Raw genomic sequence first — 18354 nt, 5'->3', positions numbered from 1 at the left:
GCAGTTAAACCAGAAAGGTGGTTGCTTCAGTTTGGAAATAACAGTCCCATTAGAAAAATCAAGAACTTGAGCTAGGTAGTGGTGTAGCGTGCCTTTCATCCCAGCACTTGGGAAGTTCCAGGACAGCCACAGTTACACAACGAAACCCTGTCTCCAAAAAACAAAACCAACAATAACAGAACTTGAGAACTGGAGACAGTATCTGAATGAAGCAGGATAGTAGACGGTGATTAGGTTAAAAGGAGCAAGAAAACAGGAACTGAAAGATTAACTCCAGTGACCTGTGTCTTGGTGCCAAGTCCTGGCAAACTGGCCTCCAGGACTGGTGTATTAAATCAGGGCTACACACTGTCTACCAACAAAACTTCTAGCCTGTAAGTCCTTTAGGAGTGCATATTATAAAGTTTGACTCTTCATTCCAACAGAATTATTCACAGCTAATCTGAAATGACAAGTTTTAGGACTTTTAGACCCTCAAAAAAATTACATTTATTTTCCAACAGTGGAAATTCATGGCACCTGGTCATTTGTTCAAATATAAGATTTATAAAGTCAATAAATTCCATTTTGAAAAGGGTGTTTTGTTAAATAATTTACCAAGATTTTCAAGACAGTTCTGTCCAGCAAAATCCACTACTACTCCCTTAGTAGGTTATAAATGGAATTTTCTTCTACTTGTATCCATTTCCCGTGGCTGAAAATTAGAGAAGACGATGAAAAACAACTTAGATAAGCTGGCTTTCATAGATCTTTATGAGTAACACTGCTAAAAACACTATATATAGGTATATCTGTGACCCTGACAGTTGTAAGGTTGGATTTAAATGAGCTGAAAATTTCTGTTCCATGCTCGCATGTAGTTTTAAAGTAAAAATGGGAAGGCTGTACTTCTGCTAACTAGGCAGGAAATGCTTTACAGACATTTCAACTCTTAAGGCGCTTTCCAGTGCTCTTGAGCCCAAATGTGGTAGTTCTCAAACAGTGAAGCAGAGCCACCGTGCCAGCCTTCAGAGCCTGCTGGGCCTACGCCCCAGGAAGCCATCTGGCGCAGTAGGTCTGGGCCTGAGATTTGCTCCTTCCTAGGTTGATGTTGGTCCTGTTTAAAGACCACTGTTCTTTGGGCTACTTAAGCAAACGGGTTTTAGAACAACTACCACATACCTTATGGACCCACTCATACTCTCCGTATTTCGAATCAAAGGTTCCTTTCTGAAGAGAGCGTAATTTTAAGGTGAAACGTGGTCCAAGTTCCTGAATTCCCACTTTCTTTTCACTCTTGAATATATATCTTCAGAGACAAAAGTTGAAAAGTTGGGTTCATTCAAATTCATTTTCTATGGCAAAGCTTACAGGACTTGTTACATCAGAACAGGTTCATACAGACAAAAAGGTCTAAGTTAGCGTTTGCCCTTACCTGTGAAACCTGAAGAAGATGTAATCCCGCTGATTGTGGAAGGTGGCAACCTGCCTTCCAATAAATTGAGGATTATGAGGAAAGAGAGAAGCAAACATGCGTCCAATAGAATGGCCTAACCGTGTTGTAAAGTTATTCAGAATTATCTCGGGAACATGCTTTGTGGGGTCTTTGCCTCGCCTCTGGAAAAAAAATACAATGTTCAGTAAAGATAATGAGAAGAATTATACGTTATAATTTTTGGGTCTAGAATTTAGACAATTATTGGTTTTGACCGAGGGTCTTACTCCGGCTCAGACTGGTCTGGCACTGAACCTTCCCTAAAACCCTAGCCCTTCTTCCTTGGTCAGAGTAATCCCATGTCTTGGGATTACTGCAGGAGCCACCAATCCTGGCTTTGAATATTCTTAAAATGACAGAAATGTAAGAGATGGCTTATCAAACCCACAAAGATATATTTAATGTGCTAATATGCACTGAACACAGTCTAATGTTAACCCTTAGAAAATCAACACTCATAGTAAGAAGACACTGCTACTGTCAGAACTGTTTATGGCCTCTCAACAACCTGCTGTCATCCGAAGGTCAAACAATTAACATCAATTAAATCTTTAAGAATCTACTGATAACCTGAGACCAATATTGATCAAGGAATACATAAAACTCACCTTAATTTCTTTACGAAGACGAACACTACTCATTTTAAAATGAGCAGTTGGACCATTTGGCAAGTGACTCAAAATAAGGCCATCTGTTTATAAAGGTTAAGAAACACACCAGACTATATGAGCCCTAGATTGCATAAGTAAGTTGTCTTCCGTATGTTTGAGGGTGCCTAGAAATTAGTAGATGTATTTGTTCTGGGTTAACTGAATTTTTCCTACCAAACCAAAGTCAAACCACATTAAATCTTATAAAAAAAATACTAATCTAGAAGAGTCTTACTTTTCTATTTTTACAATTAAATACCATCATTCTCAATAGGGTACCAAGGGCTTTCAAAGTCAAAGAATACAACAACAAAAATCTCCAATGACTACTACTCAAGAAGGAAAAAGTTGGGATTCAATGCTACTGGTATGTAAGATCACCTCCACTGTATGTCCTGTTTGTAAGATGAGGACATGGTAAGAATATCATCTCAGGATTGCAAATTCAATCAAAATCAAAACTGCTATTTTTTTTTTTATTTTATTTTTTTTGGTTTTCTGAGACAGGGTTTCTCTGTAGCTGTAGAGCCTGTCCTGAAACTCACTCTGTAGACCACGCAGGCCTCAAACTCACAGAGGGCTGCCTATCTCTGCCTCCCAAGTGCTGGGATTAAAGGCATGCATCACCACCGCCTGGCAAAACTGATGTGTTTTTTTTTTTTTAAAAAAAACTATTTGGGTTAATGAGAAATTAAAATCAACCTTTATAATCCAGTTATAGTCTAGCATGAACAGAGTGTTAGATACTGTAAACTACAGATTAAATATGAGACCTACCTATCAGCAAGTACAGCAGCCAAAAGCACCAGAGTCCCAGCTGCAGTAAGGGACTAGCATTCAAGGTTTTGCAGCACAAAGGTACTCTAACAATGAATAAGTTAGGAACAAGCAGACAAAACTAAAAGCAGTGGTTGATAAGAGTGTTCAGTTAATAACAGCTTTTAGTTTAAGGGTGACGGGGGCATCAAAAAGTGAAAAACTAGGATTGATGGCCCAGGCCAGCAGGCCAGCTGCCTAGAGACTTAAGCAAGAGGGATAAAGTTTCAAGGCCTGTGCCTGGACAACTTTAACCCAATTTCAAAATTAAAAAGTACTTATAGGGATGGAGATAGTTTACTGCAGCCTGGAATTTGAACCCTTCGGCTGCTGTCTTTACTGAGTAAAGCAATGGTTCTCAGCTTTCCTAATGATGCGACCTTTAATACGATTCTTTGTGTTGTGGTGACCCCAACCAGAAAATTATTTCATTGTTACCTCATAACTGTAATTTTGCTATTTTTATGAATCATAATGTAAATATCTGAGTTTTCTGATGGTCTTAGGCGACCCCTGTGAAAGGTTCATTTACCCCCTACCAAAGGGGTCATGAAACACAGGTTGAGAATGGCTGTACTAAAGGCAGCCAGGAGAAGCTATATTACACCCTTTTTTTTTTTTTTTAAAGCATTAACCAGGCTGGAGAGATGGCTAAGCAGTTAAAGCACTGACTATTCTTCCAGAGGACCTGAGTTCAGTTCCCAGCACACACAGGGTACCACCATCTGTAATGAGATCTGGTGCCCTCTTCTGGCCTGCAGGTATACATGCATACATAATAAATCTTGGAGGGAAAAAGCTTCATCCTTAGATATGTCATCTTACTTTTCTATTGCCTTCAAGCAACCTTAGAATGTGGGGTCTGAATGAGAACAGTCCCCACTGGCTCATATATGTGAATTGTTCGAGGACTTTAGCAAGGGGTTAGAGGTGTGGCCTTGGAGGTTTGTCACTGGGGTAGCTTTGAGACTTCAAAAACCCTCTCCAGGCTCTGTCTGCTCTGTCTCTGTCTTCTTTCTCCCTCTCCAACTTTTAGACAGGATGTAAGTTCTCAGCTCCTTCTCCAGCACCATGCCTGCCTGCCTGCTGCCATACTCCCTGCCACGATGGGCGTGGACCCACTCTTGGAAGCCGTGAGCTGTCCCCTAATTAAATGCTTTTGTTTAGAAGTTGCTTTGGTCATGGTGGTTTGTCACAGCAGTAGAAAACTAAGACTATGCCCTAACCAAAACCACTGCACATCTATGTGCACACAATGAGATTTACAGAACAATTCTGTCCCCACTGCCACCATTAGTTCTCCTCAGCCTCCGCGCAGCTGCCCCGCTGCTCACTTAACGTTTCCCCCTCTACCTTCACTTCCTCCTGACTTGATATTTCCACCCAGGTCATTAAAGTAAGAAACAGTTGGTGCTCTCTACTTCGACTACATTTTCTGACATCGCTGATAATCACGTTTGGATTTGGCCCTAGGTTCTCTTAAGTAATAAGCCACATGGGATTTAGCTGGGTCATTTCACCTCCCCAGACTCTCTAGTGACAACTGGAAGCTGTCATCACAGTCAACAGTAGTACGAGCTTCCTGCCATCTGTCATCACTGACTCAGGTTCAGAACGAAGGCATTAGCCTGACAGAAATGCAGGTACAAACCTCATCTCTTGTATCCAGTTTTCCCAAGTGGTTCCTCATACAATCTTATCTACGACATGTAAAGAAGCCATTTTTGCCCCAGTTATTTCAAACACACGCAGTATTTCGCTTCTCCATTAAGGACTGCTGCAAATCCTTACTGTTAGAATTAACTTACCATAGTGCTCCTCACTTAAAATGGCAGTTAGGAGTCAGGAAATGCCTTTCCCCCAACTTCTGTTAACCCCAGTGTATTAGAACTGGTTTCTGTTTACTTTTAAACAGGCTAATGGCAAATATTGAGTTCTTCTATTTAAAGATTCACTCCAGGTTCAACTTCATCAAGTATAGCCAAGTACTTTCTTGCTGCTTGGACATTCACGAAACCATGAAAATTAAGGAAACCAGTAGATATAAAACAATTTTCTTCAACCTTTGTAAAGTTTTGTCTAGAACAATCCTATTAAATTGTAGCTTGTGTCAAAAGCAAAGATTCCTGTTTCATAAGCTCCCAAATAAAGTGGTTTTGTTTGTTGGGTACACCCGTAAGTTGTATTGTTAAACTAACATAAATAATGGGAAACAGTCACTGTGGCCTGTTTCATTAATGAAGAAAAGGGGCTGAAATCACGTCCCATAAGGTGGTTAAATGGCAAAAAAAAAAAAAAAAAGGATGTTTCAGATAAAAAGACTTATTTTGTCAAAACAATGCAGGCTTTCCAAAAGCTAGATATGCTGTCATTTGTGTACCTATATGAAATATTAAAGCAAAGAGAAAACATTAAATTGGTGAATGCTTGTTTTAGCAGCTTTAAATGATTACAACTTAACTGCTACAACCAAAACAGACCTTGCCATTTTATTTAAAGGCAGCAATCACTTTAAAAATTGTTCTTTTCTCTAATAGCTAGGCATAAAAATTACAATTATCTAGTCAAACCAAACAATAATCTAGTCAACAAATGCCACATTAAAGAACTAGTTTTTTTGTCTATTTTGGTTTCTGGAAAACTAATACAAGCAAACAAAATAATACACTTAAGTTATATAAAAACAATGAAAGCTGTGAAAAATGAATTTAAAAAATACATTGTATTAGAACAGTGAGTGTTCACTGGTATAAAAAAAGAATGTGCTGTTTTGTGGCAGAACGGAAAGTCCTATTGCTATTTTTATAAATTCTTTACTAATCTGACTCACCCAATTGGTCATCTAAATACTGAAATTATAGGTACTATTCAAGAAATAATAGCAAGTACAAAAAGAAATCTAGATATATTTTACATCCTTTGGGGTCAGAAGACAGTACTACAGATGTGAGACACAGGGAACGCTTCACTGTTGCTGACACCCACACCACCGCCAAGCACATGGCATGCTCCACCCTACCTCCCAACAACACGCTTCCTACAACCTAGGATGAAGTTATACCAAACACATGGTGTCAGCCGGGCCAGTGCTCTCATGCCGCCTCCTTTCCCACTGTCTGCTCCGCCTCATTCATCAGACCTGGCTCAAGTGTCCCCCATTAAGTCCCCCTCCCCTCATGTTGCTGGAACAGTGCTGTTAGTTAACAGGACTTTTTGCTGGAATTCACTATGGCAGGCTGACTGCTGTTTATATCATGTGTGTGGGATTCCTCTCTGTATACTGTGAATATGTTTTATTACCAATGGTTAATAAATGGCTTAGGAGAGTAAAGCCAGGCAGGAAATCCGAACAAGGATCTATAGAGAGTAGGCGGAGTCAAAGAGACAACGTGTAGCTACTGAAGGAGACAGAAGCAGCTGAAACCTTTCTGGTAGGCCATAGTCTCATGGCGATACACAGGTTAATCAAAATGGGTTAATTTAAGATATAAGAGCCACCTAAAAATACACCTATACCGTTGGCCAAACAGTGCTATAATTAATATAGTTTCTGTTTGATTATTTGGACCTGGGCAGACAGAAAACCAACACGCAATCTCCTTTTACAAAATGGTGAACAATGTGGGGCATGGATCCACATAAGATTAAAAAAGCTTAAAAAAAAAAAAAGAGGGCTTCTAGACTCACAAAAAAAGGAGGAAGCATAGCTTCTTGGTAGTTGCATTTTTTTTCCCAAGCAGAGGTGCGGGCCCTTTAAAGAGTGGCTTCCTGGTTGGCACTGGCAGAGTGAGTGGCTCTGGATCTTTCAGGAGGTCGGGCTAAGAGCACTTAGCTTCCCTGGAGCTGGGGTGGTGAGCACGGTCGCGGAGGTGGTGAACAAACCTCCACCATGCTTTACAGAGCAGAGTCAGCAAGCAGCAGGTGGAGCTGATCCTAGCCACGCACACTTAACATTAAAAAAAAAAAATAAAGGCACTCCTGGTCAGAATATTATTACAAATATGCAATAAAGACAGATTCAGACAGAAACAAACCTTTAAACGGGTCACAGTATGTTTAAAAAAGCTTGGGAGAAAGAGTATGAACAGATATTAAAAAAATAGTTAAAAAAAATAAAGCAAAGTCTTTAAAGAGACAGTAAAAGTAATATAAGAGTACAGTCACAGATTAGAGGAATAAAATAAATAAGGCACATAAAGATAAAATATACATAGAGAGTTTGAATTATGTATATCATTGTGTTTTCTTTAAATTTTCTGACTGCAGAGAAACATTTAGTTCTGGGGACTGCTAAGTTAAAGCAACAAAAAGATATCTTAACTTCAAAATTGGAGTCTAAGGATATGTTACTTTGGAAAAGAGGTTCTGTTTTTATTTCCACATAAGATGAGAACCTGTGGATTCCTTCCAAGCTAATGTGGTTTAATGAAACATCCTTCCTACGCCCACCGAAAGGTCTCCATGATCCCTAAGAATACTTCACCCAACAAACAGCAGGAAGCAGTTAAAAACTACTCTCAAATTCCCAAAATTATTATTTATAAATGTTTGTTTTCATTTAAAGGGAGATATGATATAAACACTTTGCATTGGTATAGATCTTGGTCTATTGAGACAAATTTAAGGCTGATTTGTTATACTCTGTATATGTATTTCTGCTCTTTGTTCTCATTTAAAAATGCAATGCATAATTAAAAAATACAAATTAGTAGTCAAACTTGTCATGTTAGTTAAGTTTTTTAGATATACAGAGATATATTTCAGTTATATAGATAATCCAAAATTTCAACGACCTACAAAATACGGCATTTAAAATGTTTTAAAAACAGACTTTTCTTGACAGTGAGACATGTCTACTTTTTGGCAGCACCAATACTTCAAAAAGGTTGATGAACATTAAAAAAACTTGTTATCAAATTTGCCTTCAATGGCATTTGTGCAAGAAACTGCTCTTGCCTGGACTGTTTGATGGCGTGCTGTATAAACAGGACATGCAGGACCCACAGAAAAGTGACTGCTAAACTTCCCAAAGGACAGGATGGTCCTTCAGGTTCCTGCTTTATAGAAAAAACTGCTAGAAATTCTACAGAGCATACACACACACACACACACACACACACACACACACAACTGACAAACTTTGCCAGTATAAGACAAAGCAGATTTTAAAATTTCCTGTTTCACTAAAGAGTCTGTCAGTTATTACAGGCCTATAGGCTGAAGATGGATGCCCCAGTGTTACAGAAGAACTTTGGGTTCTTTGGGTGACTGACAGCAAGATGTCTCTGTCAAATCTAGAGTTTTAAAAGTTTCTTATAATGTATTTCTTGTTTACTTAAATAATATTATATCCTTCTGGGGTCTTTAAGAGTCAAAGACAAATAGTTATATATAAATTAGATATAAAACTTTAGACTCAAAAAAATATTGTAACTGTAATTCTTGCTTAATACCTATTTTGTTAAAACCTCCCTTTTTATTTAGACAGAAAAAGGGTGGATGATGTGGAATATTCCACATCCCTTCTGTATGTGTGAATATGTTTTACTACCATTGGTTAATAAAGAAGTTATTTTGGCCTATGGCTTAGCAGAGTAAAACCAGGTGGGAAGTCTGAACAGAGATATATAGAGAGAGTAAGCAGAGTCATAGGGATGCCATGTAGCTGCCGAAACCTTTCTGGTATGCAACAGCCTTGTGGTGATACACAGATTGATAAAAATAGGTTAACTTAAGATACAAGAGCTAGGCAAAAGTATACCTAAGCCATTGGCCAAGCAGTGTTATAATTAATATAGATTCTTTGTGATTATTAGGGTCTGGGCAGCTGGAAAACCAACGTGCAGTCTCCTTTTACACTATAGTGGTGTTTTAACTGTGACACTTGCCTGATAAATGTTTTCATGAGTTAAAAACCATCTTACAAGCCTGGTGGTGGTGGCGCAAGCCTTTAATCCCAGCACTCGGGAGGCAGAGGCAGGCGGATCTCTGGGAGTTCGAGGCCAGCCTGGTCTACAAGAGCTAGTTCCGGGACGGGCACCAAAGCTACAGAGAAACCCTGTCTCGAAAAACAAAAACAAAAACAAACCATCTTACAGCACCTTGGATAGATGCAATGCTATGGAAAAAATGTCCATCCTAAAAGTGATAGGAATCCTTTCCCTAGTCCTTCAAATATGTTTAAAAAGAGGCGAGAAAAGGGTCAGACAAATTCCCTTACAAACAAACCCAAAGGATACTCGGTGTTTTACGATCTTCATTAATAACGATCAGGTCTGTGAAATCTCTTGCAATGCACTGTGGGATGATTTTTTTCAGAGCCAGTCCTCTTCTGTAATACACGTGTGAATCTGGTATTACTGTCGAGAGCTGCTCACAGAGCCGTACTGTTCTCTGCGAGACAGAGACATTATTCACAGTAAGAAGGAAAAAGGACAGGATTGATGATGATTCAAAGATAGCATTACCAGAAGTGAACAGACAGAGGAAGGATGAAGGCGGAGCAATGTCTCCTGTGTCAAAGGCCATTTACCCCAAAGCCAGATTTCCAACAACATGGAGACAGAGACATGGCAATGTCTGCAGACATTTTGTGGCTAGGACTGGCGCAGGGGGTAGAGATACTGCTGGCTTGTAATGGACAGAGGCTGGGGATGTTGCTAAACATCCCATAATGATAGCACTTCATAACAAGGAGTTATTCAGCCACGATTGTAAGAGTTGTCAAGGTTATAAAACTACCCTGAAGAACATCATATCATCAGCTGTCTCCCTTTACTTATTCACTGTCATTATCAAAGGCAATTAACCATTTCACTTTTCAGAATAGAGCATTTTACATACAACATAAGAACTCATGGACTACACTAATCAATGTGTTTACCCCATGAGGTCTATCCGATGTCGTGATGAGAATCTTAGGAGATGTCTGCCTGTTGAAGTAGGAAGCAAATTCATCTGTAGCTTCATCATAAGCCACCTGAAAACAGAGGACAGATTATTTTGTATCAGACAGTTCACTGAGCCTGGATTTTAAAATGTTGTTCCACCGACTGTTAGCTGACAGGTGCAGGAGGAGGTGACATCAATAGTGACATGAAGTGGCTGACTCACATCCGCACAATTCGAGTATCAACTGGGTAGCTATCAAAATGCTTTCAGGGCACAAGCTAAGATGTGTGTATTGCACAGTGGCTACAGACATGGGCAAGAATACCAGGCCTGACTAATGCTAGTCCTGTTCATGCTGGTGGATGAAAATAGCAATACCAGCTTCCAGGATGGGAGTAGCAGATGGAGCAGAAGACAAGAATCATGGGGGAAATGTGAAAACACGAAGCTTTGACAAAGCAGGGTTGCGGACCTAACTGAAGGTAAGTACGGAGAGCTAGAAACTTAAAGGTGATGCTCTGAAGTAGGAGTTGTAAGTGTACTTAAGATGCTGTCACCACAAACCCAAGGTGGGTCTGATCTCACACACACTGAGGGAGCCCTAGAAGCACTGAATGCTGAAGGCAGGGAGACGAGGACGGGTGGAGCGTGGAAGGCATTCCTCCACACATGCACAGCCCAGACAGAGAGAGGTGCAGGTCTGAGGGGCTCCAGGGGTTCAACTGGAACTGCCTAGTCTCCGACTGACATAAGGTATGTAATAAAAACAGGGGTAGTCAGTAGCAAGGCAGGTTACAGACAAAACAACAAGAATTGAGCAGACATCATACCATTGCCAAGAAGAGAATGATTTCACACTTTAAAGTCCTGGCAAGTTACAGAAACAACTGAACAGTCCTTAAAGGATAAACCAGAGCCGAACACAGTAGCTCATTCCTGTAATCCCAGGCAGGCTGAACACAGTAGCTCATTCCTGTAATCCCAGGCAGGCTGAGCTGAACACAGTAGCTCATTCCTGTAAACCCAGGCTGAGCAGGACTGCTGCGAGCCTGGAGTCAGGCTACACAGGGAGTTCCAGGGTAGCCTGGACTACATAGGAAGATCCTGTCAACTAACTAATTAATTAACTAAAAGCCAAAATAAACTAATTAAGTAACATTCAGTCAAAACTACAATACTATGTTATGTAAAAATAACTTTCAGCCAAAACTCGGTAGAAAAGGAAGTGTGATAAATTAGGGGAGATGATTAGCAGATAACTGAGTGGGCTGACATGTGAAATTTGCCAGATGGCAAAGCAGGTCTGAGTAATGTGTTCTATGATTTAAAGAAAACACGGACACAGAAGAATCAGTGGACTGAAAAGCCACAAACAGATACCGACCTGGCCCAGTATGGAGAAAGGAGAAAACAGTCCTGGAAATGTAAAACTGGGGATATTACAGCACATGTCCAAACACTTCAACAGTCTGTGTAAAGGGAGCCTTGTGACGGGCAGAAGAGAACGGTAGAAAAAGTATTTGAAGAAATCATGGCTAAAAAGACAAACTTGATGAAAATACTAACACTTATTCAAGAAGCTCAGCAAATCCCGAGCGGGCTATAAACAGCAACAATAATGAGCATTTAGAGCCAAGCTGTTAAAATCACAGGACACTTGGAGTGATGAGACATGATGATCAGCACGGTGCTGCAGAGAATGTTCAAAGTGCAAAATGTCTCTTCAGTAAACAACGGGGGTAATCAGCAGCTAGTAAATCCGCCACGAGGACAAAGGGGAAACCCTTCAACTGAAAGGAGCTATACTAGATGGGAAGGCAGACCTAGAGGACTAGGAAACAGGTGCTAACATGGTAAGGCTGTGTGTGCATAGAAGGCTGAACTACATGAAGATACTCTCATTCCTTTGAAAAGCTCTGACTCTAGCTGGTACACAGACAACATGATGTACATGGCCAACAGCACCTCTCCATGGCTTAGCTGAATTATGCAGCTTCACTCCAGACCTGGATGATTAAAGATGCATGGTGCCTTTTGTTTGTTTCCCTCCGGTACCAAGAATTAAGCTCTTAGAGCTCATGTATGTTTCAAGTCTAAGGGCAACTACCAAAACAATTAAAACAGCACACTCAAAAATCAACATCAAAAAAAATAACCAAGGAAGAACTGAGACAATATAGGTGGGGGCGGGGGGGGGGGGAGGGCAGATGATGTAGAAGTCTAGCTATGTTTATAACTGACATTAAGTACTAATTTCAGGCTGACCAAAGAAGCAATATCCAACCATATGCTCTTGAAAAGTGATACATATTAAATTCAAGTCCATGAATAACTTCAAAGCAAAACATGGAAAAGCATACTGTGGAGAGTGTCCCCAGGAGTTTACCGGGCTCCACAGCACAAAACAGACACTAAGAAGCGCTGCCCCATAAGAACGTAATTACAATGCACACAAGTAATTACACAGAGCAACATAACTGTAAACGCATGTCCCTAACAAAAGAACTGAAACTGGGAGTAAAACTCGTCATGGAGAAGCAGCTGAGAGGGAGAGTATCCATATCTTCCCCAGGGACAAGTAAATTCACACACAGAGTGTAAGATAGGAGCAGCCTATCAACCAACACAATAATCCCTCCTAAAACAATAGGAAACCCATGTTTTCCAAGGGCAACACAACAATCCTCAGAACAGACCACAGGCTAGGGCTTAAAGCCTCTAACTGAAAGGAAGTCTGTTAAGCAAGCAAGATAGAATTAACAGAAATCACCCACGAGAAGGAAAACTACAAGATTTCAAATTCCTATAAATTAACATACACAATAATCAATGAGCTGAAGTCAATTAAAAGGGAAATCAGAAAATATCTTGGGCTGGAGAGTGTGGCTGCCTAGCATGCACAAGGGCCTGGGTTCCATCCCCAGTGCCTCTGGGTTCCATCCCCAGCGCCACACAAAAGAAAACAAACCTCTTAAATAAAGAACAAAAGCAACAAGCTGTCAAAATGTATGGACCATGTTAAAGCAACCATGGGAAACCAGAGCTTCAAACACTGTATTAGAAGTCTAAAACTAGCCATCCATCCTCCTTAGGAAGCTCAAGGGTGGCAGAGGCACCACATACAGCCTGAGACAACACATGAACCGAAGACTGGGAAAACTGATGAAAGAAGACCTGGTGGCAAATGATACCTGCCAGACACAGAGAGGATGAATCCCAAAGAAAGGAGAAATTAATTCTGTAAAATATAAATAGAGCAGAGTAAGATCATTAGAGTCTAAAGCCATTTATCATATATTCCCAGCACTCAGGAGAGGCAGGCAGCTGTCTGTGAGTTCAAGGCCAACCAGGTCTACAGAGTGAGTTTCTGGACAGCCAGGGCTACACAGAGAAGCCCTGTCTTAAAAACAAAACAAACAAAAACTGGAGACGTATGAAGGTTCTCACAACACAGAAATGATAATGAGACATAAATGTATTATAATTTAATCATCAGGAATGGTATATATGCACTAAATTATAAACTCATAAATAAACATGCCAATTAAATTTAACCAAAAAAAAACCCCTAACAAATTGTGAGCAATCAACAATTATTCCACTAAAAGAGAAACTCTGATGTAAGTAATAGTGGAAGTAGCACATTTTAAAACTTGTAGGATTTACACAAATGATACTCAAAGGGAGTTCTGTTGTTCATAGTAAACAAAGAGCAAACTGATAAAATAAAAATAGATGAAGCTCAGTGAAAGGAGGAGGAAACAAGGGAGACAGAAATGAAACACAAAATCCAGTAGAGAAGATTAAAGAAATTAAACTACTTTACTGAAAAGAACACAAAGAAGCTGTCTGACAAAACCTAATGAAAAGAGAATGTTACACCAAACTATGGGTTTTCTTAGAATATAGACTATGGGTCTGGCTCTTCTCGCTGGGTGATGATTTTTAATCTACACAATATTTACAGTGAAGTTTTATTTTTAAAAAAGTGAGTACTAGGAGAGTTAATGAGACATTGCCGTAGTTTAATGCATAAGCTCAAATAAAGATATCAATTCTAAGCAAGTAACAACAACCCAAAACTGTAAAATAAAAAGACAGCATGATACCAGGATGGGCTATCCCAAGAATGCAAGATACTAATTTTTAACATCAGAAAACCCATGGATGCATAAAGGTAACATGGGGAAGAAATACAGAGTATCTCAATATTTTCAGAGGAAGAACTCTATACTCATTCATGACAAAACAAAGCACAAATGGGATTTCTTTAAAGCATATGAAAAACCTACACCGATGACGTAAACACCAAAGAGGCTGAATGGCAGTATTCTTTCAAATCAGGAGCAAGACAAGGACACCATCACTGCCTTCTGTTTACTCAACAATGTATCAGAAGTTCCAGTCAGCACAAAGGTAGGATAAATAAAGAGATAAATCTATCATTGGAGAAATAACTATCAAAAATGTACAATGAATAATTGTAATAATTATTAGATAAATTATTAGTAGCCAGTTTAGGTATGCTATGGTGAGAGGAACTGGCTTTTCACAAACCAGCAAACAGAGCAAGAGTTAGAGATGCATGTGTCCTAAGAAAACATAAGACAGGAGCAGCTCTAACAAGTCTTACAAGCAAAACCAGTACGGAAAAGATCACAAAACTTACTAAAATATATTTTCAGTATTTAAGAAAGATTTCAGTGAAGTGATGAACGAGGGCCCCGTGCTGGCATGATGTGCTGCCATCCCAAATGTTCTGGGAGAGCCAAATTTCTATGAGAGGGGTAAGGGACAAGGAGGCAGGGAAGAAGGGGGTAGCCTGCTCTTACAGCCACCACACACCAAGGATGAGCATTCAGATGTCCGACATTACCTCTTCATCATTGGGGTCTACTGTGGTTTCATCGTAGACTCGTTGGTTGTCAATGGTCTTGGGAATAGCCTTCGGTGGAGCCTAAGGAAGATGGGAAGTGCCAAGGTTTAGAAGCATTTTATGAACTACTTCACATTACCGTTGGGAAACAAAGTCTTCAAGTAACCTCCAAACAATCTGTTCCTCATTTCAAACCACAACTACAGTTCCATAAATCCTTGAAAGAAAATGGAGCAATAATGCTACCTTTTTACAATCCGAAGAGTCATACGCATGGTAGATACAGAATTGAGCAACTCAAAATAGGCAGAAGTAGCAGAAATCACAATCCCTCTCTAAGAAAAATATCTAACAGTAAATAGGAAATTAACAGAATGGAAAAAAAAAATCACAAAGGCACAAATCCAGGGGCTGTTTCTATTTTCCTGAGATCTACTGGGAAATGTGACTGGGGGATTTATGACAAGAATAAAAGGTCTGTAGGGGTGGCCGTTCGTAATGGAAATAGACATCAATACAGCAAATGTCCAGCAGTAGGGTAATGGCTAACACCCCGCACATCACATGACCTGATACTGCAGTATTATCATGCCGCTTAGCTCAAGAAATGGTATCAACAAACCGCCAAGGAAAACACAATCATGAGATAATACTAAAAGTACTTCAAAGTACATGGACACCATGCAGGGATATCAAGGAAATATAAGCTGACAAATCATTTAGGACACTGGGTATATATGTGTTTAAGATGTGCAGTTTGTGGGGGCGGTTCTCTTCTTCCACCTCAATTTGCCATGCTAGGCAGCAAGAGCCTTTACCTTACTGAGTTATCTTGCTGGCCCTTATGTAATCTTCAAAGATAATTCAAAGAAGTCATCTTTCAAACACAACAACTGATTTTGTTGTGTTTTTAGGAAGGGTGTTGTGTACTCCAATTGAAAGCCTATTAAACTACACCCCCAGCCCAGGGCCAGTGATAATGTTAAAGATTGATTAGCACACCGATTGGCTGCAATTAGCAGATTATGGGACTTTCGGAGATACTAATATTACATGATATTTTAGAACGCTGAAGGTCAAAATAGCCTAACGTTGATGATTCCATAAGATCTGAGCTGATGCTATTTGGACAGTGCAAGTAGGAGGTTTAGTTTGTGTAGTCTGAACATTTTTGTTTTTGTTTTTTTTGTTTTTCGAGACAGGGTTTCTCTGTGGTTTTGGAGCCTGTCCTGGAACTAGCTCTTGTAGACCAGGCTGGTCTCGAACTCACAGAGATCCGCCTGCCTCTGCCTCCCGAGTGCTGAGATTAAAGGCGTGCGCCACCACCGCCCGGCTGTTTGAACATTTTTGTCTTCCTCGGGAATCCTTATTCTCCTGCGTTAAAATTTTAAAAGTATAGCCAGGCGGTGGTGGCGCGCGCCTTTAATCCCAGCCCTCAGGAGGCAGAGGCAGGTGGATCTCTGCGAGCTCAAGGCCAGCCTGGTCTACAAGAGCTATTCCATGACAGGCTCCAAAGTTACAGAGAAACCCTGTCTCGAAAAACAACAAAAAAAAAACCTTTGTAAGTATAAATTAATAAACTAAGCATATGTGTAAAAGTTTTAAAAATGAAAAATTTAGTTGTGCGACCATGCGAGAGTATTGAGCAGTTCTTTCAGCTTCAAGTCACAAGAGCTAAACCCTCGCACCTGAAGTGGGGAGTCCCCGGGTCCCAAAGCCAGGGAGAGCTTTCTCTGCCTCCTGACCAACAACAGATCACTGTGTCTACTGTCTGTGCACAACACACTAAGTAAGGTAAAGTTCACGGGGAATTTAAACAGTTTCACGAGCGGCTGACTTTGAGGACAAGCCATGGGCTTTTACCAGTTTGCTAAGGTGGGTAAAGAGCAGAAAGGGATTTGCTATGTTAATTTTCAACTTGGAAATGTTCTAGGAGAAAGAAAGCAACGTAGTATTAGGAAACACTACTTCATATATAAGACAAATTACATGGCTAAGAACCTTACTTACCTTATCACCAAGAGCCTCTCTCTCTTTTTTAAGTTTCTTCTTAGCTGCCAACTTTTCCTAATGGAATAAAAACAAACAATATTGAGAAACCAGCAGTTAACTCGCAAACTCATACTGAAACCACAAATTAGTTCTAGGAACAGTCTGAGAATTACTGTTATCTTTTAAAGTAAGCACACAAAACATTTAAAAAGTCTGCTTGGGTAGTCCAGGCCTGCTTCCAACGACAGCCCCCTTGCCTCCACTTCCTTAGTGTTGATCACAGGTATACACTACCATCCCCCACCAGACAGATCGTCCTTTAATAGCTAAATCACCGAACCACAAGCAGGCAGTCTAATCAATAGGACTTAACAGAGAGCTTGCTTTGTCAAATCGATATTAAGTCTGAACATTTAAACTTTCAGTAGCTTAAATTTTCCTATAAAGCTTCCAATTAAATTAAACATATAACAAGTATTTCCCCCCCTAGTGCTTACATTCTAAAGATCATGGTTATAACGATTACTTCTGGAAAGCACTAGAAATAAAGAGATGAGTTTTCAGGGTGTTTCCAATAAAATCACCACTAACTATTCTCCTATTTTATAACCAATACAAGCGTTTAAGATCAATAGGAACTTATTTGTTACACACCAGTGTCTCTTGACTTCTAGAGAAAATGCTTGACACACTACAGACAAGCATACATATAATTTTGTAGTGCCTACGCAACCGCACAGCTCAAACACGTCTTCTAGGACAGTCCTCCCTCATACTTGAAAACCAAACTAGGAGACAAGTCCACTGTATTAACTCCAGCCTAACACTTACAAAAGGATTCAGTAAGGAAATGCCGCAAGACAAACAAGTACAAATTAAAACATCATGTTTTATATATGCAGCAGTCAGGAATTTTGTTTTTCAAACTGCAATTTAGACACAAATAAGCCTTATGATCTTGGGCAAGCCTCACAAGTCTGTTTTAGCTTATGTTTCCTCCCAGCACAGAGCGAGCACAGGGCGCTAGACAGCAAATGCAGACACTTCACAGACTATCACTTCCGTAAGAGTTCCTGAAAGCAGCCGAGTTTGGGATCTGGAGTTTAGACGGAGAAATTAACCAACGATGTGGCTGGCCAGGCAAAGGCGGGGTGCGGAGCCCGTGCGATCTCCCCAAACCCCGTGCGATCTCCCCCAACCCCGTGCGAGCGCGTGCCCGTGAGCCGCCCCCCTCCCACGTACGAGCGCGCGCCCATGTGACCCGCGCCTCCGCCGCGCGCGTACCTTGCGCTGCTGCTGTTTCCACCGCGTGAACATCAAGTGTCGCCGCTGTTTGTTCTTAATCTCCGAGATACTGAAGCCCGGGGGAAAGGCCGCCGCTTTCCGGGGCTGCGCCCCGCTCTCCGCCGCCCCATCGTCCGCCACCGCAGCCTCCTGAGGCTCTTCGGCGGCGGCTTTCCTCTTCAAGCCTCGCTTCCCGCCAGCCACACTCTTTTCGCCGGCTTTCGCCATGTTGTTAGCCTCTGTACGGAAACGGAAGTGCTCCTGTCCGTGATCCTGGTCAAACGTGTTTACTTCCGGGGGAGGGAAGTTCTTGATCAAATCTGGTGCTTTAAAATCAGGTTTTGTTCCCAACTGTACGAACACACAGAGGA

General features: G+C 40.7%; 1 protein-coding gene across 2 annotated transcripts; it reads right to left on the bottom strand.

The window, feature by feature from the left end:
- Positions 1 to 464: 464 nt before the first annotated feature.
- Rpf1 (ribosome production factor 1 homolog) lies at positions 465 to 18223 on the bottom strand. 2 transcript variants are annotated; one of them, XM_041651032.1, is made up of 9 exons: positions 17984 to 18223; positions 16718 to 16774; positions 14708 to 14788; positions 9824 to 9919; positions 9180 to 9333; positions 2083 to 2165; positions 1415 to 1596; positions 1162 to 1288; positions 465 to 694 (listed from the first exon to the last, which is right to left on the bottom strand). In XM_041651032.1, the coding sequence occupies exons 1-9, from the start codon at positions 18209 to 18211 to the stop codon at positions 653 to 655; spliced, it is 1050 nt and encodes a 349-aa protein (XP_041506966.1). In that variant the 5' UTR covers positions 18212 to 18223; the 3' UTR covers positions 465 to 652. The 2 variants fall into 2 exon arrangements, with proteins under 2 accessions (XP_041506966.1, XP_041506967.1); XM_041651033.1 differs by lacking the exon at positions 17984 to 18223 and adding an exon at positions 17354 to 17561.
- Between the last annotated feature and the right edge of the window lie 131 nt (positions 18224 to 18354).

The sequence above is a fragment of the Microtus oregoni genome, unplaced genomic scaffold, assembly GCF_018167655.1.
Source record: "Microtus oregoni isolate MIOR12 unplaced genomic scaffold, Mior012 000000F_ref0000247, whole genome shotgun sequence".
NCBI classification, from domain to species: Eukaryota; Metazoa; Chordata; class Mammalia; order Rodentia; family Cricetidae; genus Microtus; species Microtus oregoni.
The sequence above is the reverse complement of the archived record's forward strand: the minus strand, read 5'-3'. Positions and strand labels throughout refer to the sequence as shown.

Excerpts from the sequence above, each read along its gene's own strand:
- Rpf1 (XM_041651032.1), bottom strand. The coding sequence starts at position 18,211 with ATGGCGAAAGCCGGCGAAAAGAGTGTGGCTGGCGGGAAGCGAGGCTTG. Across the intron at positions 1,597-2,082 it reads GTCTTCGTAAAGAAATTAAG|AGGCGAGGCAAAGACCCCAC; the intron begins GTGAGTTTTATG and ends TTTTTTTTCCAG. Across the intron at positions 695-1,161 it reads AGTATGAGTGGGTCCATAAG|CCACGGGAAATGGATACAAG; the intron begins GTATGTGGTAGT and ends TCTAATTTTCAG.